At 47.1% G+C, this 21673-nt stretch overlaps 1 protein-coding gene across 3 annotated transcripts in view; it reads right to left on the bottom strand.

The window, feature by feature from the left end:
- Positions 1 to 349: 349 nt before the first annotated feature.
- Positions 350 to 21673, bottom strand: part of C9orf72 (C9orf72-SMCR8 complex subunit) — a 112799-nt gene continuing 91475 nt past the window's right edge. For 2 of the 3 annotated variants that reach the window (XM_063914091.1, XM_063914090.1), the window contains exon 10: positions 350 to 1199. In XM_063914091.1, the coding sequence (XP_063770161.1) occupies positions 1013 to 1199 (187 nt within the window). In that variant the 3' untranslated portion in view covers positions 350 to 1012. The remainder of the gene's footprint in view (positions 1200 to 21673) is intronic. The other variant, XM_063914092.1, reaches the window with a different exon arrangement.

The following is a 21673-nucleotide window of genomic DNA, read 5'->3' as shown; positions in this document are numbered from 1 at the left end:
CAACCCTGGTAATTTCCTGGGTCGAGGTCCCGGGAATTTCAACATGGGCTGACCTTTTGTTGAGGTTCAGTGAATGATTCAACACTGAGTAATAAATGATTTAACTGTGAATGTATTTTTATTTTGAAACTGCATGCATTTAATAATTTTGTTATATTATATGTCTGTTCCCTTTGGTACTGGATATATCCACCATAACCAGAGCAACAGCAGGATATTGATACTAATGAGCTGAAAAATACACATTTGGTATTATTACCAACCAGTTCTAGTTCGCTGGTTGCAGTTATGTCTCCTTTTCATATGCAACAGAGTAGATACCAATAAAATAATCAGAATTTCCATCAAATTAACAGCATGGACTCCAAAGTCCTATTTTTATTTTAAATGATAATTTGGAACATGGTCATGTCAAATAAATGGCAAATAAATAATTGTACAGCAGAGAACAGTGATTTGGGAAACGTGATTTGTAAACTTAGGGAAACCGTTCTCATTTTGCTCATATAAAGAATCATCAAGGCTTGTGAGGCAAGGCTTAGTTGGGATAAGTCGTGTATTGCATATGGTGGAATAATCCATAAGCCCCAAATAATAACCTCCAAGCCTGTCAAGAAATTCAAAAGGTATCAACATTTTATCATTACACAAAACTAGTGACAAATATGAAACACACCTGTGTAAGAAAAGACACTTTCTGGGGTGAGTAACACAATGTACAGCCTAACACTTCACAAAATATTTAAGTATATTAGCAAATTCTGGTTTAAATGTAAGCACACACATACACGTAAAGATTTCAAGTTAGTAAACCAACAAAGATTTATAATCAGACTTCCCATAGTAATGGTAACTAGAACACAAATAAACAGGACTCATTATTTTAAGGTCCAGTGTGGAGCAAGTTAGAACAGGCATCAAAACTAATGGCCTCTGATCTCTCTGCAAAGTCTTTAGAGCTTGTATTTACGTGAAATCATCCAATAGATATAGGTATTCAGGAGGTCCAATGTTAAAATGTCATTAGTACATCCCGCTCTTGTACACTGGTGTGAAAAGGTTTCCCAAAAATAAAAGAGTGAAGTCCTGGTTTGATCTTTTCAGCCAAAGACATAATTATGTTGAGATCGCCCTCTGCTGTTAGATCCAGATCCGTTTTCAGGCTACGCAGAGATTTAAACATTTTCTTGCCCTTTTGTCTAGGGGAAAAAAAATTGAAAATGTTCTGTATGTAAACATTTCACACATAAACAATGCTACTGTCCGCATTTATTTTTGCATTACTAATGGAGTAATGGAATAACTTCTACTTTTATTACTTTCAGAAGAAAGATGAAAACATCAAATCGCCATAATGCCAATGTAATATTCTCTTGGGGCTCCTGCCAACTTGTAGACACAACCCTTTCATGTAGAAGATGTGTACAGATGTAAACAATTTACAGTTGTATCCTTTCAATATTTAAGTTTAACACAAACATAACATTTGTAAAACTGTGATTTATAAATACTGTTTCTATTTCGTCCTAGAGGATGTTGGGCCGCTCAAAGAACCATGGGGTATAGATGGGATCCGCAGGAGACATGGGCACTTTAAGACTTTCAAAAGGGGCGTGACCTGGCTCCTCCCTCTATATCCCCCACCAGACTCCGTTTTAGAAATGTGCCAGGACGAGACACAGGGCACTAGGAGGAGCTCCTAGAGTTTCTCTGAAAGACTTAATGTTAGGTTTTTTTATTTTGGGGAGATCTGCTGGCTACAGACTCCCTGCTTGGTGGGCAAGAGGGGAGAGCAGTCTGGACCCAATTCTGATGAGTTCCAGGGCTCTGCTGCTGCTGACAGGATGTCTTCAGCTCCTGAGGGGAGACGAACGCCGGGCTCTCCTGGATGCTCCCTCCCACAGCTTGCCGTCCCCCCCTCTTCAAGCCAGAAGTCAGAAGACAGGCGAGTATAAGAAGAAAGAAGACTTCTCTTCATCTTTCAAGGTGGCATTGTAGAGGTACCGCACAGCGGCTATGCACAGTGCGCGCCATGCTCCCGCTGGGTGCAGGGCATGGGGGGGGGGGGCGCCCTGAGGAGCATATATTACCTCATATATAAGGCTGACATAATCCTATAGTGCCCTGGCACTGCCCGCTAACCCCCGCCGGCAAATAATTAAATAATAAAAGCGGGAAGAAGCGCGCCATGTTGGGGGCGGAGCTTCTTCCTCACTGCTCACTGGCGCCATTTCCTCCTCCACAAACTGAAGTCGCTGGTCCTTCCTCTCCGCAGCAAGTACCAGGGGGCTAAAAAGACATAGAGGGGGCATATTTATTTATGTAAAACAAGCGCAGACAGCTCTGGGACATCTTTGGTGTTCACAGACCTGCCTATTTGGCGCTGGGGTGTGAGCTGGCTTTTTCCCTTTGTGTTGCCTCACTGCTTGGTGTGTGTGCTGTTTCTCAGGTGTCGACATGTCGCAGGCTGATTACTCCTCTCCGGGGGACGATTTGTTGGGGACACCAAATGTTTTGGGAGTGGCCATGTCGGCACCGCCAACTGCAGATTGGTTAAATACTTTGAATGCTTTGCATGCTAGTGTCACATCATTAAATCAAAAGTTTGAGTCTGCGTCTCAATCCCAGGTGTGGAAGAGAACAGTAGAGGACGCTTTATTACAGTTGCAAGACCCTGCAGGGTCACACAAACGTAGTTTTGACCAATTAGTTGACACAGGTACCGTCACGGACTCTGATGCCGATGTCGATTATGCTGATTCCAGATTAGATCCAAGATTGGCTAAGAGTATTCAGTATATGATTGTAGCTGTTAAAGATATCTTGAATATTAATGAGGACCCTATTACACCTGAAACCAGGGTCCTGATTTACAAGGAGAAAAAGCGCTCGGTTACTTTTCCTCCTTGTTTTGAACTGAACGCTCTCTTTGATAGCATTGGAAATAACCCTGATAAAAAGTTTCAGATTCCTAAAAGAATCAACGTGGCATACCCTTTTCCAGAGTCGGATAGGGACCCGTGGGAGAATCCCCCCACTGTAGACAAAGACCTGGCGTGTTTGTCAAAACAGGTAGCCCTCCCTGCAGCTCAGTCGACGGCCCTTAAGGAGCCGGCGGACCGTAAGCAGGAGGCTACCCTGAAGGCTATTTTCACTACTACAGGGACGTTGCTCAGGCCTCTTATTGCGTCCGCGTGGGTCAGTAGTGCTATTGAAAAGTGGGCAGACACTTTATCTTCTGATTGGGAGAATCTAGATAGAGATTCCATCCAGGTGACGCTGGGTTATATGAGAGATGCAGCTGCATACTTGAAAGAGGCTGTACGTGACGCTGGCCTCCTTAGTGCTAAGGCGAATGCTATGTCCATTGCGGCTACACGTGCGCTTTGGACTTATCAGTGGAATGCTGACGCTGATTCCAAAAGGAATATGGAATCCCTTCCCTTCAAGGGAGGAGAACTTTTCGGTGAAGACCTTGCTGATTTAGTGTCAGCAGCTACCGCGGGTAAATCTACCTTCTTGTCCTCGGTTCCTACGCAGCAAAAGAAACAGCCAAATTATCAAATGCATTCCTTTCGGCCCAACAAGTATAGAAGGGGCCGAGGCAACTTCTTTCTGGCTACCAGAGGTAGAGGAAAAGGGCACCCGCCTCCTCGGGTGTCCAGGAGCAGAGGTCCTCCCCGGCTCCTCCTAAACCCACCGCATGACGCCGGGTCCCCATTACAGGGACCCGCTAAGGTGGGGGCACGTCTCAGGTTTTTCAGTCAGGTCTGGGTTCGCTCGGGTCTAGACCCTTGAGTGTTGAAGATTGTATCCCAGGGGTACACACTGGAGTTTCAAGACGTGCCCCCTCGCCGGTTTTTCAAATCAGCCTTGTCAGCTTCACTGCAGGAAAGGGAACTAGTCTGCGGTGCAGTACAAAAATTGTGTCTAAATCAGGTTGTGGTCCCGGTACCCCTAAATCAGCAGGGGCAGGGCTTTTATTCAAGCCTGTTCGTGGTGCCGAAGCCAGACGGCTCGGCGAGACCTGTTCTCAACCTGAAATCTCTCAACTTATTCCTAGAGAAATTCAAGATGGAGTCTCTCAGAGCGGTGATCTCCAATCTGGAGGAAGGAGAGTTCATGGTCTCCTTGGACATAAAGGACGCTTACCTTCATGTCCCCATTTATCCTCCTCACCAAAGATTTCTGAGGTTTGCTATCCAGGATACGCACTACCAGTTTCAGACGTTGCCGTTTGGTCTGTCCACGGCTCCGAGGATTTTTACCAAAGTAATGGTAGAAATGATGGTTCTCCTGCGAAGGCAAGGAGTTACAATTATCCCGTACTTGGACGATCTCCTGATAAAGGCGAAGTCCAAAGACAAGTTGTTACAGGACATTGCACTGTCCATGTCAGTTCTGCAACAGCACGTCTGGCTCCTGAACTTACAAAAGTCACAGTTGATCCCGACAACCCGTTTCGCGTTTTTGGGCATGATTCTGGACACGGTCCAGCTGAAGGTTTTTCTCCCTGTGGAGAAAGCTCTGGAAATTCAGAGTTTGGTAAAACTCTTATTGAAACCGAAAACGGTTTCCATTCATCAATGCATTCAATTGCTGGGAAAGATGGTGGCGGCATACGAGGCCCTTCAATTCGGGAGGTTCCATGCCAGAGTGTTTCAGTGGGATCTGTTGAACAAGTGGTCCGGATCCCACCTGCGTATGTACCGGAAGATAATTCTATCTCCCAACACCAGGATCTCCCTCCTGTGATGGCTGAACAGCTCTCACCTCCTTGCAGGACGTCGGTTCGGGATGCAGGACTGGATCTTAGTGACCACGAATGCAAGTCTCCGAGGTTGGGGGGCAGTCACTCTGGGGGTGACCTTCCAGGGAAGATGGTCAAGTTCAGAAACTCATCTTCACATCAACGTTCTGGAACTGAGGGCCATTTACAACGGCCTTCTACAAGCGGAACATCTTCTTCGAGACCTGCCGGTTCTGATTCAATCGGACAATGTCACGGCAGTAGCTTACATAAACCGCCAAGGCGGCACAAGAAGCAGAGCGGCAATGGCAGAAGCCACAAAGATTCTTCGCTGGGCGGAGGCGCATACAAGCGCTCTGTCTGCAATATTCATTCCGGGAGTGGACAACTGGGAAGCGGACTTCCTCAGCAGACACGACCTAAATCCAGGAGAGTGGAGCCTCCATCCGGAGGTCTTCACGCTGCTGACAAAGCGATGGGGGGTTCCCCATATAGACATGATGGCGTCTCGCCTCAACAAGAAACTTCCGAGGTATTGCTCTTGGTCCAGGGACCCTCAGGCGGACGCGGTGGATGCACTAACAACACCCTGGGTGTTCCCCTCAGTGTATGTGTTCCCTCCGGTTCCTCTCATCCCAAAGGTGCTGAGGCTTCTAAAAAGGACAAGCATTCCGGCGATCCTTGTGGTCCCGGACTGGCCAAGGAGAACTTGGTACCCGGATCTTCTGCCGTTACTGGTCGACGATCCCTGGCCTCTTCCTCTGCGCGAGGACCTGCTGCGGCAGGGGCCGTTCGTCTATCAAGACTTACAGCGGCTACGTTTGACGGCATGGCGGTTGAACGCCAGATTTTAGCCCAAAAGGGTATTCCCAGTGAAGTCATACCTACTCTTATCCTGGCCAGGAAGGGTGTGACGTCGAAGCACTATCACCGTATTTGGAGGAAATATATTTCCTGGTGCGAGTCCAAGAAAGCTCATGTGGAGAAATTTGACCTTGGCCGTTTTCTCCATTTTCTACAAAATGGTGTGGATGAGGGCCTTAAATTGGGCTCTATTAAAGTACAGATTTCTGCTTTGTCCATTTTCTTTCAGAAACAACTGGCCTCACTTCCTGAGGTGCAGACCTTTGTGAAAGGGGTGTTGCATATCCAACCTCCTTTTGTGCCCCCTGTGGCACCTTGGGACCTTAACGTGGTGTTATCATTCCTTCAGTCACATTGGTTTGAACCTTTACGTAAAGTGGAGTTGGAATTCCTCACTTGGAAGGTTGTCATTTTATTGTCATTGGCATCCGCTAGGCGGGTGTCAGAGTTGGCGGCCTTGTCTCACAAGAGCCCTTATTTGATCTTCCATGAAGATCGTGCCGAGTTAAGAACTCGGCAACAATTTCTGCCAAAGGTGGTTTCCTCTTTTCATATTAACCAACCTATTGTGGTGCCAGTGGCTACTGGCGCTTTGGCTGCGGATAAGTCTCTGGATGTGGTCAGAGCCTTGAAAATCTATGTAGCCAGAACGGCTCAATTGCGGAAAACAGAGTCTCTGTTTATTTTATACGCTCCCAATAAGATTGGATGTCCTGCTTCCAAGCAGACCATTGCACGCTGGATTTGTCAAACAATTCAGCAGGCTCATTCCGTGGCAGGCTTGCCGTTACCGAAAACGGTGAATGCCCATTCCACTAGGAAGGTGGGCTCCTCCTGGGCGGCTGCCCGGGGTGTCTCGGCATTGCAACTTTGCCGAGCTGCTACTTGGTCGGGGTCAAACACGTTTGCTAAGTTTTACAAGTTTGATACCTTGGCCGATGAAGACCTTAGTTTTGGTCTATCGGTGCTGCAGAGTCATCCGCACTCTCCCGCCCGTTTTTAGAGCTTTGGTATAATCCCCATGGTTCTTTGAGCGGTCCAACATCCTCTAGGACGAAATAGAAAATAGGATTTTGAATACCTACCGGTAAATCCTTTTCTATGAGTCCGTAGAGGATGTTGGGCGCCCGTCCCAGTGCGTACTGTATCTGCAGTGTAGTTCTGGTTAAACACAGTTGGTGTTATGGTTTTTTCAGCTTCTTGCTGAATCTTGTTCATGTCCGTTGACATGTGTTCAGTTATCTGCCATGTTGTACGGCATGCTTATGGCGTGAGCTGGTGTTGTGCTCACCTTTGTGGTTAAATCCTTTCCTCGAAATGTCCGTCTCGCCGGGCACAGTTCCAAACTGAGTCTGGTGGGGGATATAGAGGGAGGAGCCAGGTCACGCCCCTTTTGAAAGTCTTAAAGTGCCCATGTCTCCTGCGGATCCCGTCTATACCCCATGGTTCTTTGAGCGGCCCAACATCCTCTACGGACTCATAGAAAAGGATTTACCGGTAGGTATTCAAAATCCTATTATTACAGAAACACTGAGAGGCACTTTTCAGATGGTACCGAGCAGCCTCAGACCTATTCCAGTTCCACCCTTGAACCAAAACGTGCATATGTATCTGGCATCAGTGCCTTTAAGATCAATGAAAGGGCCCTGCAGTGATGGTAACCATCTTAAAAAAGGTGTCAGCTTCTGGTTCCCTCCAATGTGCGAGTCCTCCGTTCCCATGGAATGTTTTTAGGGACAAATCTCGTACACATGGAAGAAAAATAAAAAAATATCCAAAATACAGAAGTATAGCAATTAATCTTATCATTCCGGAAATCAATATTTTCTGTTCTATGTGTTTTTTGAATAATTTTTTATCATTCTGGAAGTTTATAATAAATGTGGACGTATCCTTACATGCTACACTATATTTTTTACATATATATTTATCACTTACAAACATATGGTAAGCCACGGCAACGCATCTGCTCTGGAGGTCATACACTTCATAATAGGACCACTTTTGGTCATACATGTAATCCCTAAATTAAGAGCCAACTCACCAGGATTCACCAATATGGCACTACAAGTATCAACATACCGTGGAAGAGAGTATTGTAATTTGGTTGTTCTCTTCCCTATTCTGTTTCCCCAGAGCTAACCGTCTTAGTTCTGCTCTAAGTTATCCCACCATCTCCAACTTGATTTAGAGTTTGGAATAGTGTGAACACAAAAGTCTAATAGACTCCATCACATGCACCATTTATTCAATAATAAGGATTTTCTACTAGGTTGTAACCTTTCAGACTCAGAACCATGGCTGACATAAGAGAGGTGGAGGGGGTGAATTAAATACCATTAATCAATATTTCCTAATACTCTACCTCTCCCCCCTTTTCTGACATGTACCGAACAAGCTTTCCTTTCAATACCTGTAAATACAAAAATGTCATTCCTTCATGAAGACTAGACTTCACTCCAGACCTCTCACCACTTTCAAAACCTTTCATTTCAGAAAATCTTCCATTAATGGGCAGGTGTGCTTCTTCAGACTGGGACCCCCATAAAGAAGTCTAGGAGAGACGTGGGAGGATTCGGAGGAAATTAGACTAAACACAGCATCAAGTTCTATGATTGTTAGGACAAAGAAATGCTTACAACTGTTGGTACCTTGTTCCCTTCAGACTGGCCATGTTTTCTCCTCCCATTCCAGACAGCTTTGGAGATGCTTGTTGAGTGGGTACATGTAAGTACATTTGGAGGCATTGCCCTAAATGGTTGCCCAGTCTCCAAGCTCTTAAATTTTGATGCTCTTCTCTCCCCCAAGTTCAGCGACAAGAATTTCTCTTTTGCCACTAAACATCAGAACAAATAAATTTGGCATATTGCCCCAGTGACCACCACATGCCAAAGTGCTAATGAGAGTCAGTCACTGACTCTGTCCATGCAAGCAATTACGAGGAGTGTGCACTAAAATTCTGGATACAGAAAAAGTATTATGTTTACAAACAAAGAGAACATTAAATTTTCTCTTACGTCCTAGAGGATGCTGGGGACTCCAAAAAGGACCATGGGGTATAGACGGGATCCGCAGGAGCTTGGGCACACTAAAAAGTCTTTGACTGGGTGTGAACTGGCTCCTCCCTCTATGCCCCTCCGCCAGACCTCAGTTAGACTTTGTGCCCAGGAGTGACTGGACACACACTAGGGGAGCTCTACTGAGTTTCTCTAGAAAGACTTTTGTTAGGTTTTTTTATTTTCAGGGAGACCTGCTAGCTACAGGCTCCCTGAATCGTGGGACTGAGGGGAGAGAAGTCAGACCTACTTCTGCTTAGTTAAGGGCTCTGCTTCTTAGGCTACTAGACACCATTAGCTCCAGAGGGTTCGATCACTTGGTTCGCCTAGCTGCTTGTTCCCGGAGCCGCGCCGTCACCCCCATCACAGAAGACAGAAGCCGGGTGAGTATTAGAAGATCCGAAGACTTCAGTGACGGCAGTAGACTTCAGTAACGAGGTACAGCGCGGCGGTAGCGCTGCGCTCCATGCTCCCACACACACCACCAACAGCACTCACAGGGTGCAGGGCGCTGGGAGGGGGGGGGGGGGCGCCCTGGGCAGCAGTTACTGAAGTTTTTAAAACTGGTGAAAGCCATATTCGGTGCCCAGGCACCGTATATAAGAGCCCCGCCAGTATAAAAAATTAAATTTGAGTGGGACTGCAGCGCGCCGGGAAGGGGCGGGGCTTAGCCACACAGCTCCACCAGCGCCATTTTCTTCTCTCCACAGCCGCTGCAGAGAACGCTGGCCCGGACCTCCAGGCTCCTCGCAAGTAACAGGGAGCAAAACGGGGGGGGGCACAAATAATTTTGGTGCTTTTATTGTTATTATACAGCGCTACTGACATATATTATTGTGGTGTAGTATATGGGCGCTGGGGTGTGAGCTGGCATACTCCCTCTGTGTTTCTCTCTCCGGGCTTCCCTGTAGGCTGTCCCCTTTTTTTTTGGCCAGTGTGTGTGTTGGGTGTCGGCATGTCTGAGGCTGAGTGTTCCTCCCCGGAGGAAGTTACTGGGGGCGCAGAAAAGGAGCTGGAAATGGCTCTGTCGGCACAGCAGACTGCTGATTGGTTTGCTATGTTGAGTACACTTAATGCTAATGTGGCTTTGTTGTCTAAGAGGCTTGACACTCAAGGGTAGTTAAGAGTATTCAGTACATGGTTGTGGCTATTAAAGATGTCTAACGTATCTCTGATGAACCGGCTGTTCAGGAAACAAGGATTTGCCTTTTTAGAGGGAAAAAACCTGAGGTGAAGTTTCCCCCCTCTCATGAAATGAATGCTCTTTGTGAAAAAGCTTGGGAGTCGCCGGACAAGAGGTGGCAGATTCCCAAGATAATTTTTATGGCGTATCCTTTCCCCTCTGATGACAGGGAAAAATGGGAGTCGTCTCCGAATGTCGACAAGGCTCTATCCCGTTTGTCCAAGAAGGTGGCGCTTCCGTCCCCTGACACGGCTGCTCTCAAGGATCTGGCGGATCGCAAGCTGGAGATGTCTTTGAAGGCCATTTTTGTTAATACTGGTGCACTGCTCAGCCCTGCTGTGGCGTCGGCATGGGTGAGTAGTGCTATTGCTAAATGGGCTGATAATTTAGCTTCTGATATGGATACCCTTGATAAAGATAATATTCTTTTGACTCTTGGTTATATCAAGGACGCTGCAGATTACCTAAAGGATGCGGCGAGGGATGTTGGCCTCTTGGGATCAAGAGCCAATGCCATGGCGGTCTCGGCCAGGAGGGCGCTGTGGATCCATCAATGGAATGCTGATGCCGACTCCAAGAAAAATATGGAAGCTCTCCCCTTCAAAGGTAGTGTCTTGTTTGGTGACGGCCTGGCTGACCTGGTGTCTACCGCTACTGCGGGTAAGTCATCTTTTCTTCCTTATGTTCCCACACAACAGAAAAAGGCACCCCATCAACAGATGCAGTCCTTTCGACCTAATAAATACAAACGAGGTAAAGGCTCGTCCTTCCTCGCTTCAAAGGGTAGAGGAAGGGGAAAGAAGTCGCCTGCAGGAACAGGCACCCAGGACTAAAAGTCCTCCCCCGCCTCTACCAAGTCCACCGCATGACGCTGGGGCTCCCCTGCGGGAGTCCATGCCGGTGGGGGGCCGTCTCCGGATCTTCAGTCACGTCTGGTTTCAATCAGCCCTGGATCCTTGGTTCTTAGACATAGTGTCCCAAGGGTACAAGCTGGAGTTTCAGGAGATGCCCCCCCCCCCCCCCCCCGCCGCTTTTTCATATCGGCCTTGCCAGTTTCTCTTCCAGAAAGAGAAGTAGTAAATGCTGCGATACAAAAGTTGTGTCAACAGAGGGTCGTTGTTCCCGTTCCCCCGTCCCAACGGGGGAAGGGTTCTATTCGAGCCTCTTTGTCGTACCGAATCCGGACGGCTCGGTCAGACCGATTCTGAACCTAAAATCCCTCAATCCATACTTGAAAACTTTAAAGTTCAAGATGGAATCTCTTCAAACTGTGATCTCCAGCCTAGAAGGGGGGGATTTTATGGCATCAGTCGACATAAAGGATGCCTACTTACACGTCCCGATTTATACTCCGCATCAGGCCTTCCTGAGATTTGCGGTGCAGGATTGTCATTACCAATTTCAGACGTTGCCGTTTGGGCTTTCTACGGCCCCGAGGGTTTTCACCAAGGTTATGGCAGAAATGATGGTACTCCTTAGCAAGCGAGGGGTCACAGTTATTCCGTACTTGGACGATCTCCTGATAAAGGCAAGGTCAAAGGAACAATTGTTAAATAATGTGGAACTCTCCCTGACAGTTCTGCAACATCACGGTTGGATTTTAAATTTGCCAGTCTCAGTTAATTCCGACGCCTCGGCTGCCCTTCCTGGGCATGATCCTAGACACGAAGCTTCAGAGAGTGTTTTTTCCAGAGGACAAAGCTCTAGAAATACAGACCATGGTCAAGGAGCTTTTGAGACCGACAAGTGTGTCGATTCATCAATGCACTCGAGTGCTAGGGAAGATGGTGGCGGCTTTCAAGGCCATTCCGTTTGGCAGGTTTCATGCGAGGGTGTTTCAGTGGGACCTACTGGAAAAATGGTCCGGGTCTCACCTACACATGCACCAGAAAATAAGTCTATCTTCCAGGGCCAGGATCTCTCTCCTGTGGTGGCTGCAAAGCTCTCACCTCCTAGAGGGACGCCGTTTCGGAATTCAGGACTGGGTCCTGCGCACCACAGATGCAAATCTCCGAGGCTGGGGCGCAGTCGCGCAGGGAAGAAGTTTCCAGGGAAAATGGTCAAGCCAGGAATCTTCTCTCCACATAAATGTTCTCGAGTTAAGAGCCATTTACAACGGCCTCCTGCAAGCGAAGAGCTTTCTTCAGGGTCTCCCTGTACTGATCCAGTCGGACAACATAACAGCGGTGGCGTATGTAAACCGCCAAGGCGGAACAAGGAGAAGGGCGGCAATGGCGGAAGCCACAAGGATTCTCCACTGGGCGGAACAGCACGTGAGCGGTCTGTCAGCAGTCTTCCTCCCGGGCGTGGACAACTGGGAGGCAGATTTTCTCAGCAGACACGATCTCCATCCAGGAGAGTGGGCTCTTCATCAAGAGATATTTGCAGAAGTGACAAGGCGTTGGGGAACTCCTCTGATAGACATGATGGCGTCTCGCCTCAACAAGAAACTTCTGAAGTATTGTTCCAGGTCAAGAGACCCCCAAGCCTGTGCAGTGGACGCCCTGGTAACTCCGTGGGTGTTTCAGTCGGTGTATGTTTTCCCTCCACTTCCTCTCATTCCAAAAGGTGTTGAGGATCATAAGGGTTCGGGCAATACTCGTCGCTCCAGATTGGCCACGGAGGGCCTGGTACCCGGATCTTCAGGAATTACTAGTGGAAGATCCCTGGCCGCTTCCTCTAAGAGAAGACATCGTTTGACGGCGTGGAAGTTGAACGCCAGATTTTAGCTCGGAAGGGTATTCCCGGGGAGGTCATCCCCACTCTCCTTAAAGCTAGGAAGGAGGTCACGGCGAAACATTATCACCGTATTTGGAGAAAATATGTGTCGTGGTGTGAAACCAAAGCAGCTCCTGTGGAGGAGTTTCACTTGGGTCGTTTCCTCCATTTCTTGCAGGCAGGCATGGATGCAGGCCTGAAGTTGGGTTCTATGAAAGTGCAGATTTCGGCCTTATCTATTTTCTTTCAAAGGGAATTGGCCGTCCTTCCTGAGGTTCAGACTTTTGTTAAGGGAGTGCTGCATATCCATCCTCCATTTGTCCCACCAGTGGCGCCGTGGGATCTTGAAGTGGTGTTGCAGTTTCTTATGTCTCACTGGTTTGAGCCTTTGCGTAAGGTTGAGTTAAAGTTTCTCACTTGGAAAGTGGTCATGCTTTTGGCTCTGGCGTCTGCCAGACGAGTGTCCGAGTTGGCGGCCTTGTCTCACAAGAGCCCATATTTGATTTTTCATTTGGATAAAGCGGAATTGAGGACTCGTCAACAATTTCTGCCGAAGGTGGTCTCTTCGTTTAACATAAACCAACCTATTGTGGTGGCTGTGGCTACGGATGCTGTGGCGGTCCCAAAGTCTCTTGATGTTGTCAGAGCTTTGAAAATTTATGTCGCCAGAACGGCTCTTACTAGGAAGACAGAGGCTCTGTTTGTCCTGTATGCTTCCAACAAGATTGGAAATCCTGCTTCTAAGCAAACTATTGCACGCTGGATTTGTAGTACGATCCAGCAAGCTCATTCTTCGGCTGGGCTGCCGAAGTCAGTAAAGGCCCATTCTACCAGGAAGGTGGGCTCATTTTGGGCGGCTGCCCGAAGGGTCTCGGCGCTTCAACTTTGCCGAGCAGCTATGTGGTCGGGTTCAAACACTTTTGCTAAATTTTACAAGTTTGATAACCTAGCTGATGATGACCTCATGTTTGCTCAATCGATGCTGCAGAGTCGTCCGCACTCTCCCGCCCGTTCTAAAGCTTTGGTATAGACCCCATGGTCCTTTTGGAGTCCCCAGCATCCTCTAGGACGTAAGAGAAAATAGGATTTTAATACCTACCGGTAAATCCTTTTCTCCTAGTCCATAGAGGATGCTGGGCGCCCATCCCAGTGCGGACTGTTCCTTGCAGTTGAGTTGATACTGGTTATTTTCGGTTACACATGGTTTGTGTATCAGCTATGTCAGCTTGTTGCTGTGGTTAGTTCATACTGTTGTCTGGTTTCATGCTACTCCAGTTGTACGGTATGTTTGTGGTGTGGGCTGGTATGTTTCTTGCCCTTAGTTAACAAAATCCTTTCCTCGAAATGTCCGTCTCTCCTGGGCACAGTTCCTATAACTGAGGTCTGGGGGAGGGGCAAAGAGGGAGGAGCCAGTACACACCCAGTCAAAGTCTTTTTAGTGTGCCCAAGCTCCTGCGGATCCAGTCTATACCCCATGGTCCTTTTGGAGTCCCCAGCATCCTCTATGGACTAGGAGAAAAGGATTTACCGGTAGGTATTAAAATCCTATTTTTTTCAAAGTATTCACCAGAGGAGTCTATGCAAAGTTGCATGCGCTCAAACCGCTTAGTGAAGCAGCTGAAATGGTCTGATCTGAAGCAGGTATGTCTTCTGCATGCTGGATGAAGGTCTCCTCTGCAGCTTCTGATGATTTAAAACAAATTCCATGCATCTTGCACTTGATTTGTGGGGACATGCAGAAGTCGCAGGGGGCCAAGTCTTGACTGTATGGCGAATGACCAAGCTCTTGGATGCGTTCAAGGGCCAGAAAATCCACCACTTGTGGGAAGGCAAACTGTCATGATGGTGCCACAAGTTCTTGGATGGCACCTGGAAATGGCTTTCAGCACTTGCAGCAGGCATTGGTTTGCATACCAACACCCAGTGATGGTGCACGAATGGTACAGTAGCTACATGACTAGTCTTGCCCACAAAAACAACCACCATCTTCTTGGCCAATCTGCACTCATGTTGAAACTTCTGTGGCAGTACAATTCCAATTGGGGTTCACAGGGCTGACTAACTGGTCTCAGGGTCGAAACTGTAGATCCAGGATTCATCGCCACTGATGATCTCCCACAGAGTTTGAATGGCCACCATCAAAGCAATGATGGGGAGAGAGCATTAAAAGTGGACTATTTCCTTGCTTCTAAAAAAATTCTGAAATGCATATGCTGGGAGGGGTATGGCTAAAAGATGTCCTTGCGGGTCCAAGCCAGTGGTTCTCAAACTGTGTGCCGTGGCGCCCTGGGGTACCACAGGACACTTGCAGGGTGCCTTGGATTGGTGGTCCAGGACCAATTCAAATTATTTATGGTCAATGTAATAGGAAAAAACAATGCTGATGGCTGCCAATTATCAAATATGTGGACAAACAGAAGCAAATCTTGTTCCTCACCACACATCTGAACCCAAGAATGACATATAAACACAATTTGCTTAATTTAATATTTATTTCTAAATGTCTCAATAAGAAACTTTTGGCCTAGGGTTGCCGTGAAATAAATTCTGATAATCTAGGGGTGCCGTGACTCAAAAAAGTTTGTGAACCTCTGGTCCAAGCAATAACAACTGCAATGAGGAGAACTTTTAGGTAATTCCCTCTCTCCACATTTGAACCACTGCAGTTCATGTATCCTTAGCTGCAAAAGGTTTAAAAAGGAGTCAAATTCTTTTATTTATTTTATATGTTTGAACTGAAAGGATATACAGATAATTCTTAGGTTCCAAATAACAATGTATCCTGTGCACAGGTTGGCTCTACTATAAATAGAAATACCAGTACTCCTGGATTTATTTTACACAAGATGTGACCTTTCTCTTCATCCATGTCTTAAGAATAGATAGAATAAAATATAATATGTATGTGTTTTTTTAACACATTATTAACATTCTTAAGTCAGCGAAATATAGAAACATAGAATTTGATGGCAGATAAGAACGACTTGGCCTATCTAGTCTGCCCATGTACACACACTTACATACTATGATAATTTTTTGTCGGGAGCCAAATAACCTACCAGTATATATTTTGGACTGTGGGAGGAAACCCATGCAAATTTGTGGAGAATATACAAACTCCACACAGTTAAGGTCATTGTGGGAATCAAACCCATGACCTCAGTCCTGTGATGCAGTAATGCTACCCATCACATCATCGGTACTGCGTGAGTATCACAGATTTCTATTCACGCCCTCCTGAGGTGCGAACAGAAATCCACATAAGGTTTGGCCATTGGGGCTGCTTTGGGCTGATGCTTTTTGGTATTTCATGTCTCCGGAGTATGCCGAACTCTGCTGCTGAACAGGAGAATTGTGTGCTGGTGGAGGATGGGAATATATGGATCCGGTGTGTGAACTGCAATCAGTAAGCAGGCAAAAGAATTCAATTTGGACACAAATTAAAATAGCAACCCTTGTTAACAAATGAAATAATTATTCCATACCTAAGTCACCGTTTACGTCATTAAGGCTGGTCTAGACATTTTCAGTTGCATGACTGCGTGCAATTTATTATGCAAGACAAAAAATTATGTACAATCAACAGATCAAAATAAAACCAGGTAGACAGGCAACTAGTGTAGAGATTAATAAGTTCGAAACTGCAAGACTGCAGCCCAAATAAACTTGGTAGGCATGTTAATTAACATTTTTAAATGAGGCACTCCAGTGGGCATGACTTTACAGGGAAGAGCATAGACATCAGAATCTGCAGGGGTGTTTGTTATACCATATGACAGGAGTAGAACTCCTGCTCCTTCTAGACGGTAGCCTCTTCACACTTGTGTTTCTGGAATTGCTGACAGGTTGGAAGGATTTTCTCTCCCTGACTGGTTAGTATTGGTCTATACCATGGATGGGGAACCTTTGGCCCTCCAGCTGTTGCTAAACTACGCATACCAGCATGCCTTGCAACAGTTTTGCAATTTGGCCATGCTAAAACTATTGCAGGGCATTCTGGGATGTGTAGTTCAACAACAGCTGGAGGGCCAAAGGTTCCCCATCCCTGGTCTATACCAACCTGCGAGCAGAGCCCTCTTTCCTCTTGGTCTGTCTGTTATTACCCAGTCTGGTTTTATTAGTATTGTGTTCCCAACTGCAAAGCTCTATCGAAATGAGCCTAAAATAACCAATGGTGTCATAATACATAATATTTTGCTACAACAGCCTCCCAATGCCCTCTACCTAAGATGCAAGTGGCTGCCATACATAACCATTTTCTTTGAATTCAATATTTTAAGTACTGCATTAAATAAAAGACTACATTTAATATAATTAGTAGCATCTCCAATGTTTCAAAATGATCTATATCACCAAGACCCAAATTACTGTAATCCAACAATACAGTAAAACCGATCCCATGCATTTTTAAGCATTTGGGCAGATCTGACTGCTCAGTGCTGATACCAAGCGTAAAAAAATATGTTGCATGCAAATATCAAGCGTCTGACAGCCCAAAAATGTCATACTGTACATTTTTCTGATTTTTCTAAGGCACTCCATGCATTTTGGGGAAGGGGAAAACACAGGCAGTAATATGTGGCAAATCTCTGGCATAACACTTTTTTCCAGCGACATGCATGTAATTATCACGGTATTTGTAGCACAAAAAAAATAAGAATTTACTTACCGATAATTCTATTTCTCGTAGTCCGTAGTGGATGCTGGGAACTCCGTAAGGACCATGGGGAATAGCGGCTCCGCAGGAGACTGGGCACAAAAAGTAAAAGCTTTAGACTAGCTGGTGTGCACTGGCTCCTCCCCCTATGACCCTCCTCCAAGCCTCAGTTAAGATACTGTGCCCGGACGAGCGTACATAATAAGGAAGGATTTTGAATCCCGGGTAAGACTCATACCAGCCACACCAATCACACCGTACAACTCGTGATCTGAACCCAGTTAACAGTATGATAACCGTAGGAGCCTCTGAAAAGATGGCTTCCAACAATAAACAACCCGATTTGTTTGTAACAATAACTATATACAAGTATTGCAGACAATCCGCACTTGGGATGGGCGCCCAGCATCCACTACGGACTACGAGAAATAGAATTATCGGTAAGTAAATTCTTATTTTCTCTGACGTCCTAGTGGATGCTGGGAACTCCGTAAGGACCATGGGGATTATACCAAAGCTCCCAAACGGGCGGGAGAGTGCGGATGACTCTGCAGCACCGAATGAGAGAACTCCAGGTCCTCCTCAGCCAGGGTATCAAATTTGTAGAATTTAGCAAACGTGTTTGCCCCTGACCAAGTAGCTGCTCGGCAAAGTTGTAAAGCCGAGACCCCTCGGGCAGCCGCCCAAGATGAGCCCACCTTCCTTGTGGAATGGGCTTTAACAGATTTTGGCTGTGGCAGGCCTGCCACAGAATGTGCAAGTTGAATTGTACTACAAATCCAACGAGCAATCGTCTGCTTAGAAGCAGGAGCACCCAGCTTGTTGGGTGCATACAGTATAAACAGCGAGTCAGATTTTCTGACTCCAGCCGTCCTGGAAACATATATTTTCAGGGCCCTGACTACGTCCAGCAACTTGGAGTCCTCCAAGTCCCTAGTAGCCACAGGTACCACAATAGGTTGATTCATGTGAAACGCTGAAACCACCTTAGGGAGAAATTGAGGACGAGTCCTCAATTCCGCCCTATCCGAATGAAATATCAGGTAAGGGCTTTTATAGGATAAAGCCGCCAATTCTGATACGCGCCTGGCTGAAGCCAGGGCCAACAGCATTACCACTTTCCATGTGAGATATTTCAAATCCACTGTGGCAAGTGGTTCAAACCAATGTGATTTTAGGAACCCTAAAACTACATTGAGATCCCAAGGTGCCACTGGAGGCACAAAAGGAGGCTGTATATGCAGTACCCCTTTGACAAACGTCTGAACTTCAGGCACTGAAGCCAGTTCTTTTTGGAAGAAGATCGACAGGGCCGAAATTTGAACCTTAATGGATCCTAATTTTAGGCCCATAGACAATCCTGCTTGCAGGAAATGTAGGAAACGACCCAGTTGAAATTCCTCCGTAGGGGCCTTCTTGGCCTCACACCACGCAACATATTTTCGCCAAATGCGATGATAATGTTTTGCAGTTACATCCTTCCTGGCCTTGATCAGGGTAGGGATGACTTCATCTGGAATGCCTTTTTCCTTCAGGATCCGGCGTTCAACCGCCATGCCGTCAAACGCAGCCGCGGTAAGTCTTGGAACAGACAAGGTCCCTGCTGGAGCAGGTCCTTCCTTAGAGGTAGAGGCCACGGGTCCTCCGTGAGCATCTCTTGCAGCTCCGGGTACCAAGTTCTTCTTGGCCAATCCGGAGCCACGAGTATCGTTCTTACTCCTCTCCTTCTTATGATTCTCAGTACTTTTGGTATGAGAGGAAGAGGAGGGAACACATATACCGACTGGAAAACCCACGGAGTTACCAGAGCGTCCACCGCTATTGCCTGAGGGTCCCTTGACCTGGCGCAATATCTGTCCAGTTTCTTGTTGAGACGGGACGCCATCATGTCCACCTTTGGTTTTTCCCAACGGTTTACAATCACTTGGAAGACTTCTGGATGAAGTCCCCACTCCCCCGGGTGGAGGTCGTGTCTGCTGAGGAAGTCTGCTTCCTAGTTGTCCACTCCCGGAATGAACACTGCTGACAGTGCTATCACATGATTTTCCGCCCAGCGAAGAATCCTTGCAGCTTCTGCCATTGCCCTCCTGCTTCTTGTGCCGCCCTGTCTGTTTACGTGGGCGACAGCCGTGATGTTGTCCGACTGGATCAATACCGGTTGACCCTGAAGCAGAGGCCTTGCTTGACTTAGGGCATTGTAAATGGCCCTTAGCTCTAGGATATTTATGTGAAGAGACGTTTCCATGCTTGACCACAAGCCCTGGAAATTTCTTCCCTGTGTGACTGCTCCCCAGCCTCTCAGGCTGGCATCCGTGGTTACCAGCATCCAATCCTGAATGCCGAATCTGCGGCCCTCTAGAAGATGAGCCTTCTGTAACCACCACAGGAGAGATACCCTTGTCCTTGGAGATAGGGTTATCCGCTGATGCATCTGAAGATGCGATCCGGACCATTTGTCCAGCAGATCCCACTGAAAAGTTCTTGCATGGAATCTTCCGAATGGAATCGCTTCGTAAGAAGCCACCATTTTTCCCAGGACTCTCGTGCACTGATGCACTGACACTTGTCCTGGTTTTAGGAGGTTCCTGACTAGCTCGGATAACTCCCTGGCCTTCTCCTCCGGGAGAAACACCTTTTTCTGGACTGTGTCCAGAATCATCCCTAGGAACAGTAGACGTGTTGTTGGAATCAGCTGTGATTTTGGGATATTTAGAATCCACCCGTGCTGACGTAGCACTACCTGAGATAGTGCTACTCCGACCTCTAACTGTTCCCTGGACCTTGCCCTTATCAGGAGATCGTCCAAGTAAGGGATAATTAATACGCCTTTTCTTCGAAGAAGAATCATCATTTCGGCCATTACCTTGGTAAAGACCCGTGGTGCCGTGGACAATCCAAACGGCAGCGTCTGAAACTGATAATGACAGTTTTGTATCACAAACCTGAGGTACCCTTGATGAGAAGGGTAGATTGGGACATGGAGATAAGCATCCTTGATGTCTAGAGATACCATATAGTCCCCTTCTTCCAGGTTCGCTATCACTGCTCTGAGTGACTCCATCTTGAATTTGAACCTTTTTATGTAAGTGTTCAAAGATTTTAGATTTAAAATTGGTCTCACCGAGCCGTCCGGCTTCGGTACCACAAACAGCGTGGAATAATACCCCTTTCCCTGTTGTAGGAGGGGTACCTTGATTATCACCTGCTGGGAATACAGCTTGTGAATAGCTTCCAATACTGCCTCCCTGTCGGAGGGAGACGTTGGTAGAGCAGACTTCAGGAACCGGCGAGGGGGAGACGTCTCGAATTCCAATTTGTACCCCTGTGATACTACCTGCAGGATCCAGGGGTCCACTTGCGAGTGAGCCCACTGCGCGCTGAAATTCTTGAGACGGCCCCCCACCGTGCCCGAGTCTGCTTGCAGAGCCCCAGCGTCATGCTGAGGACTTGGCAGAAGCGGGGGAAGGCTTCTGCTCCTGGGAAGAGGCTGCATGGCGCAGTCTTTTTCCCCTTCCTCTGCCCCGGGGCAGGAATGAGCGGCCTTTTTCCCTCTTGCCTTTATAGGGACGAAAGGACTGGGTTTGAAAAGACGGTGTCTTTTTCTGCTGAGAGGTGACCTGGGGTAAAAAGGTGGATTTTCCAGCCGTTGCCGTGGCCACCAGGTCCGATAGACCGACCCCAAATAACTCCTCCCCTTTATACGGCAATACTTCCATATGTCGTTTGGAATCCGCATCACCTGACCACTGTCGCGTCCATAACGTTCTTCTGGCAGAAATGGACATCGCACTTACTCTAGATGCCAGGGTGCAAATATCCCTCTGTGCATCTCGCATATATAGTAATGCATCCTTTAAATGCTCTATAGTTAATAATATACTGTCCCTATCCAGGGTATCAATATTTTCAGTCAGGGAATCCGACCAAGCCACTCCAGCGCTGCACATCCAGGCTGAGGCGATCGCTGGTCGCAGTATAACACCGGTATGTGTGTATATACCTTTTAAGATATTTTCCAGCCTTCTATCAGCTGGTTCCTTGAGAGCGGCCGTATCAGGAGACGGTAACGCCACTTGTTTTTATAAGCGTGTGAGCGCCTTATCTACCCTAGGGGGTGTTTCCCAACGTGCCCTAACCTCTGGCGGGAAAGGGTATAGTGCCAATAATTTATTAGAAATCAGCAGTTTTTTATCGGGGGAAACCCACGCTTTATCACACACCTCATTTAATTCATCTGACTCAGGAAAAACTACTGGTAGTTTTTTCACACCCCACATAATACCCTTTTTTGTGGTACTTGTAGTGTCAGAAATGTTCAATGCCTCCTTCATTGCCGTGATCATGTAACGTGTGGCCCTACTGGACATTACGTTTGTCTCGTCACCGTCGACACTGGATTCAGTATCCGTGTCAGGGTCTGTGTCGACCATCTGAGGTAACGGGCG

This window comes from Pseudophryne corroboree, chromosome 1 (genome assembly GCF_028390025.1).
Source record: "Pseudophryne corroboree isolate aPseCor3 chromosome 1, aPseCor3.hap2, whole genome shotgun sequence".
Taxonomy (NCBI): Eukaryota; Metazoa; Chordata; class Amphibia; order Anura; family Myobatrachidae; genus Pseudophryne; species Pseudophryne corroboree.
Note: the sequence above shows the minus strand (reverse complement) of the source record. Positions and strands in the feature narration are given on the sequence as shown.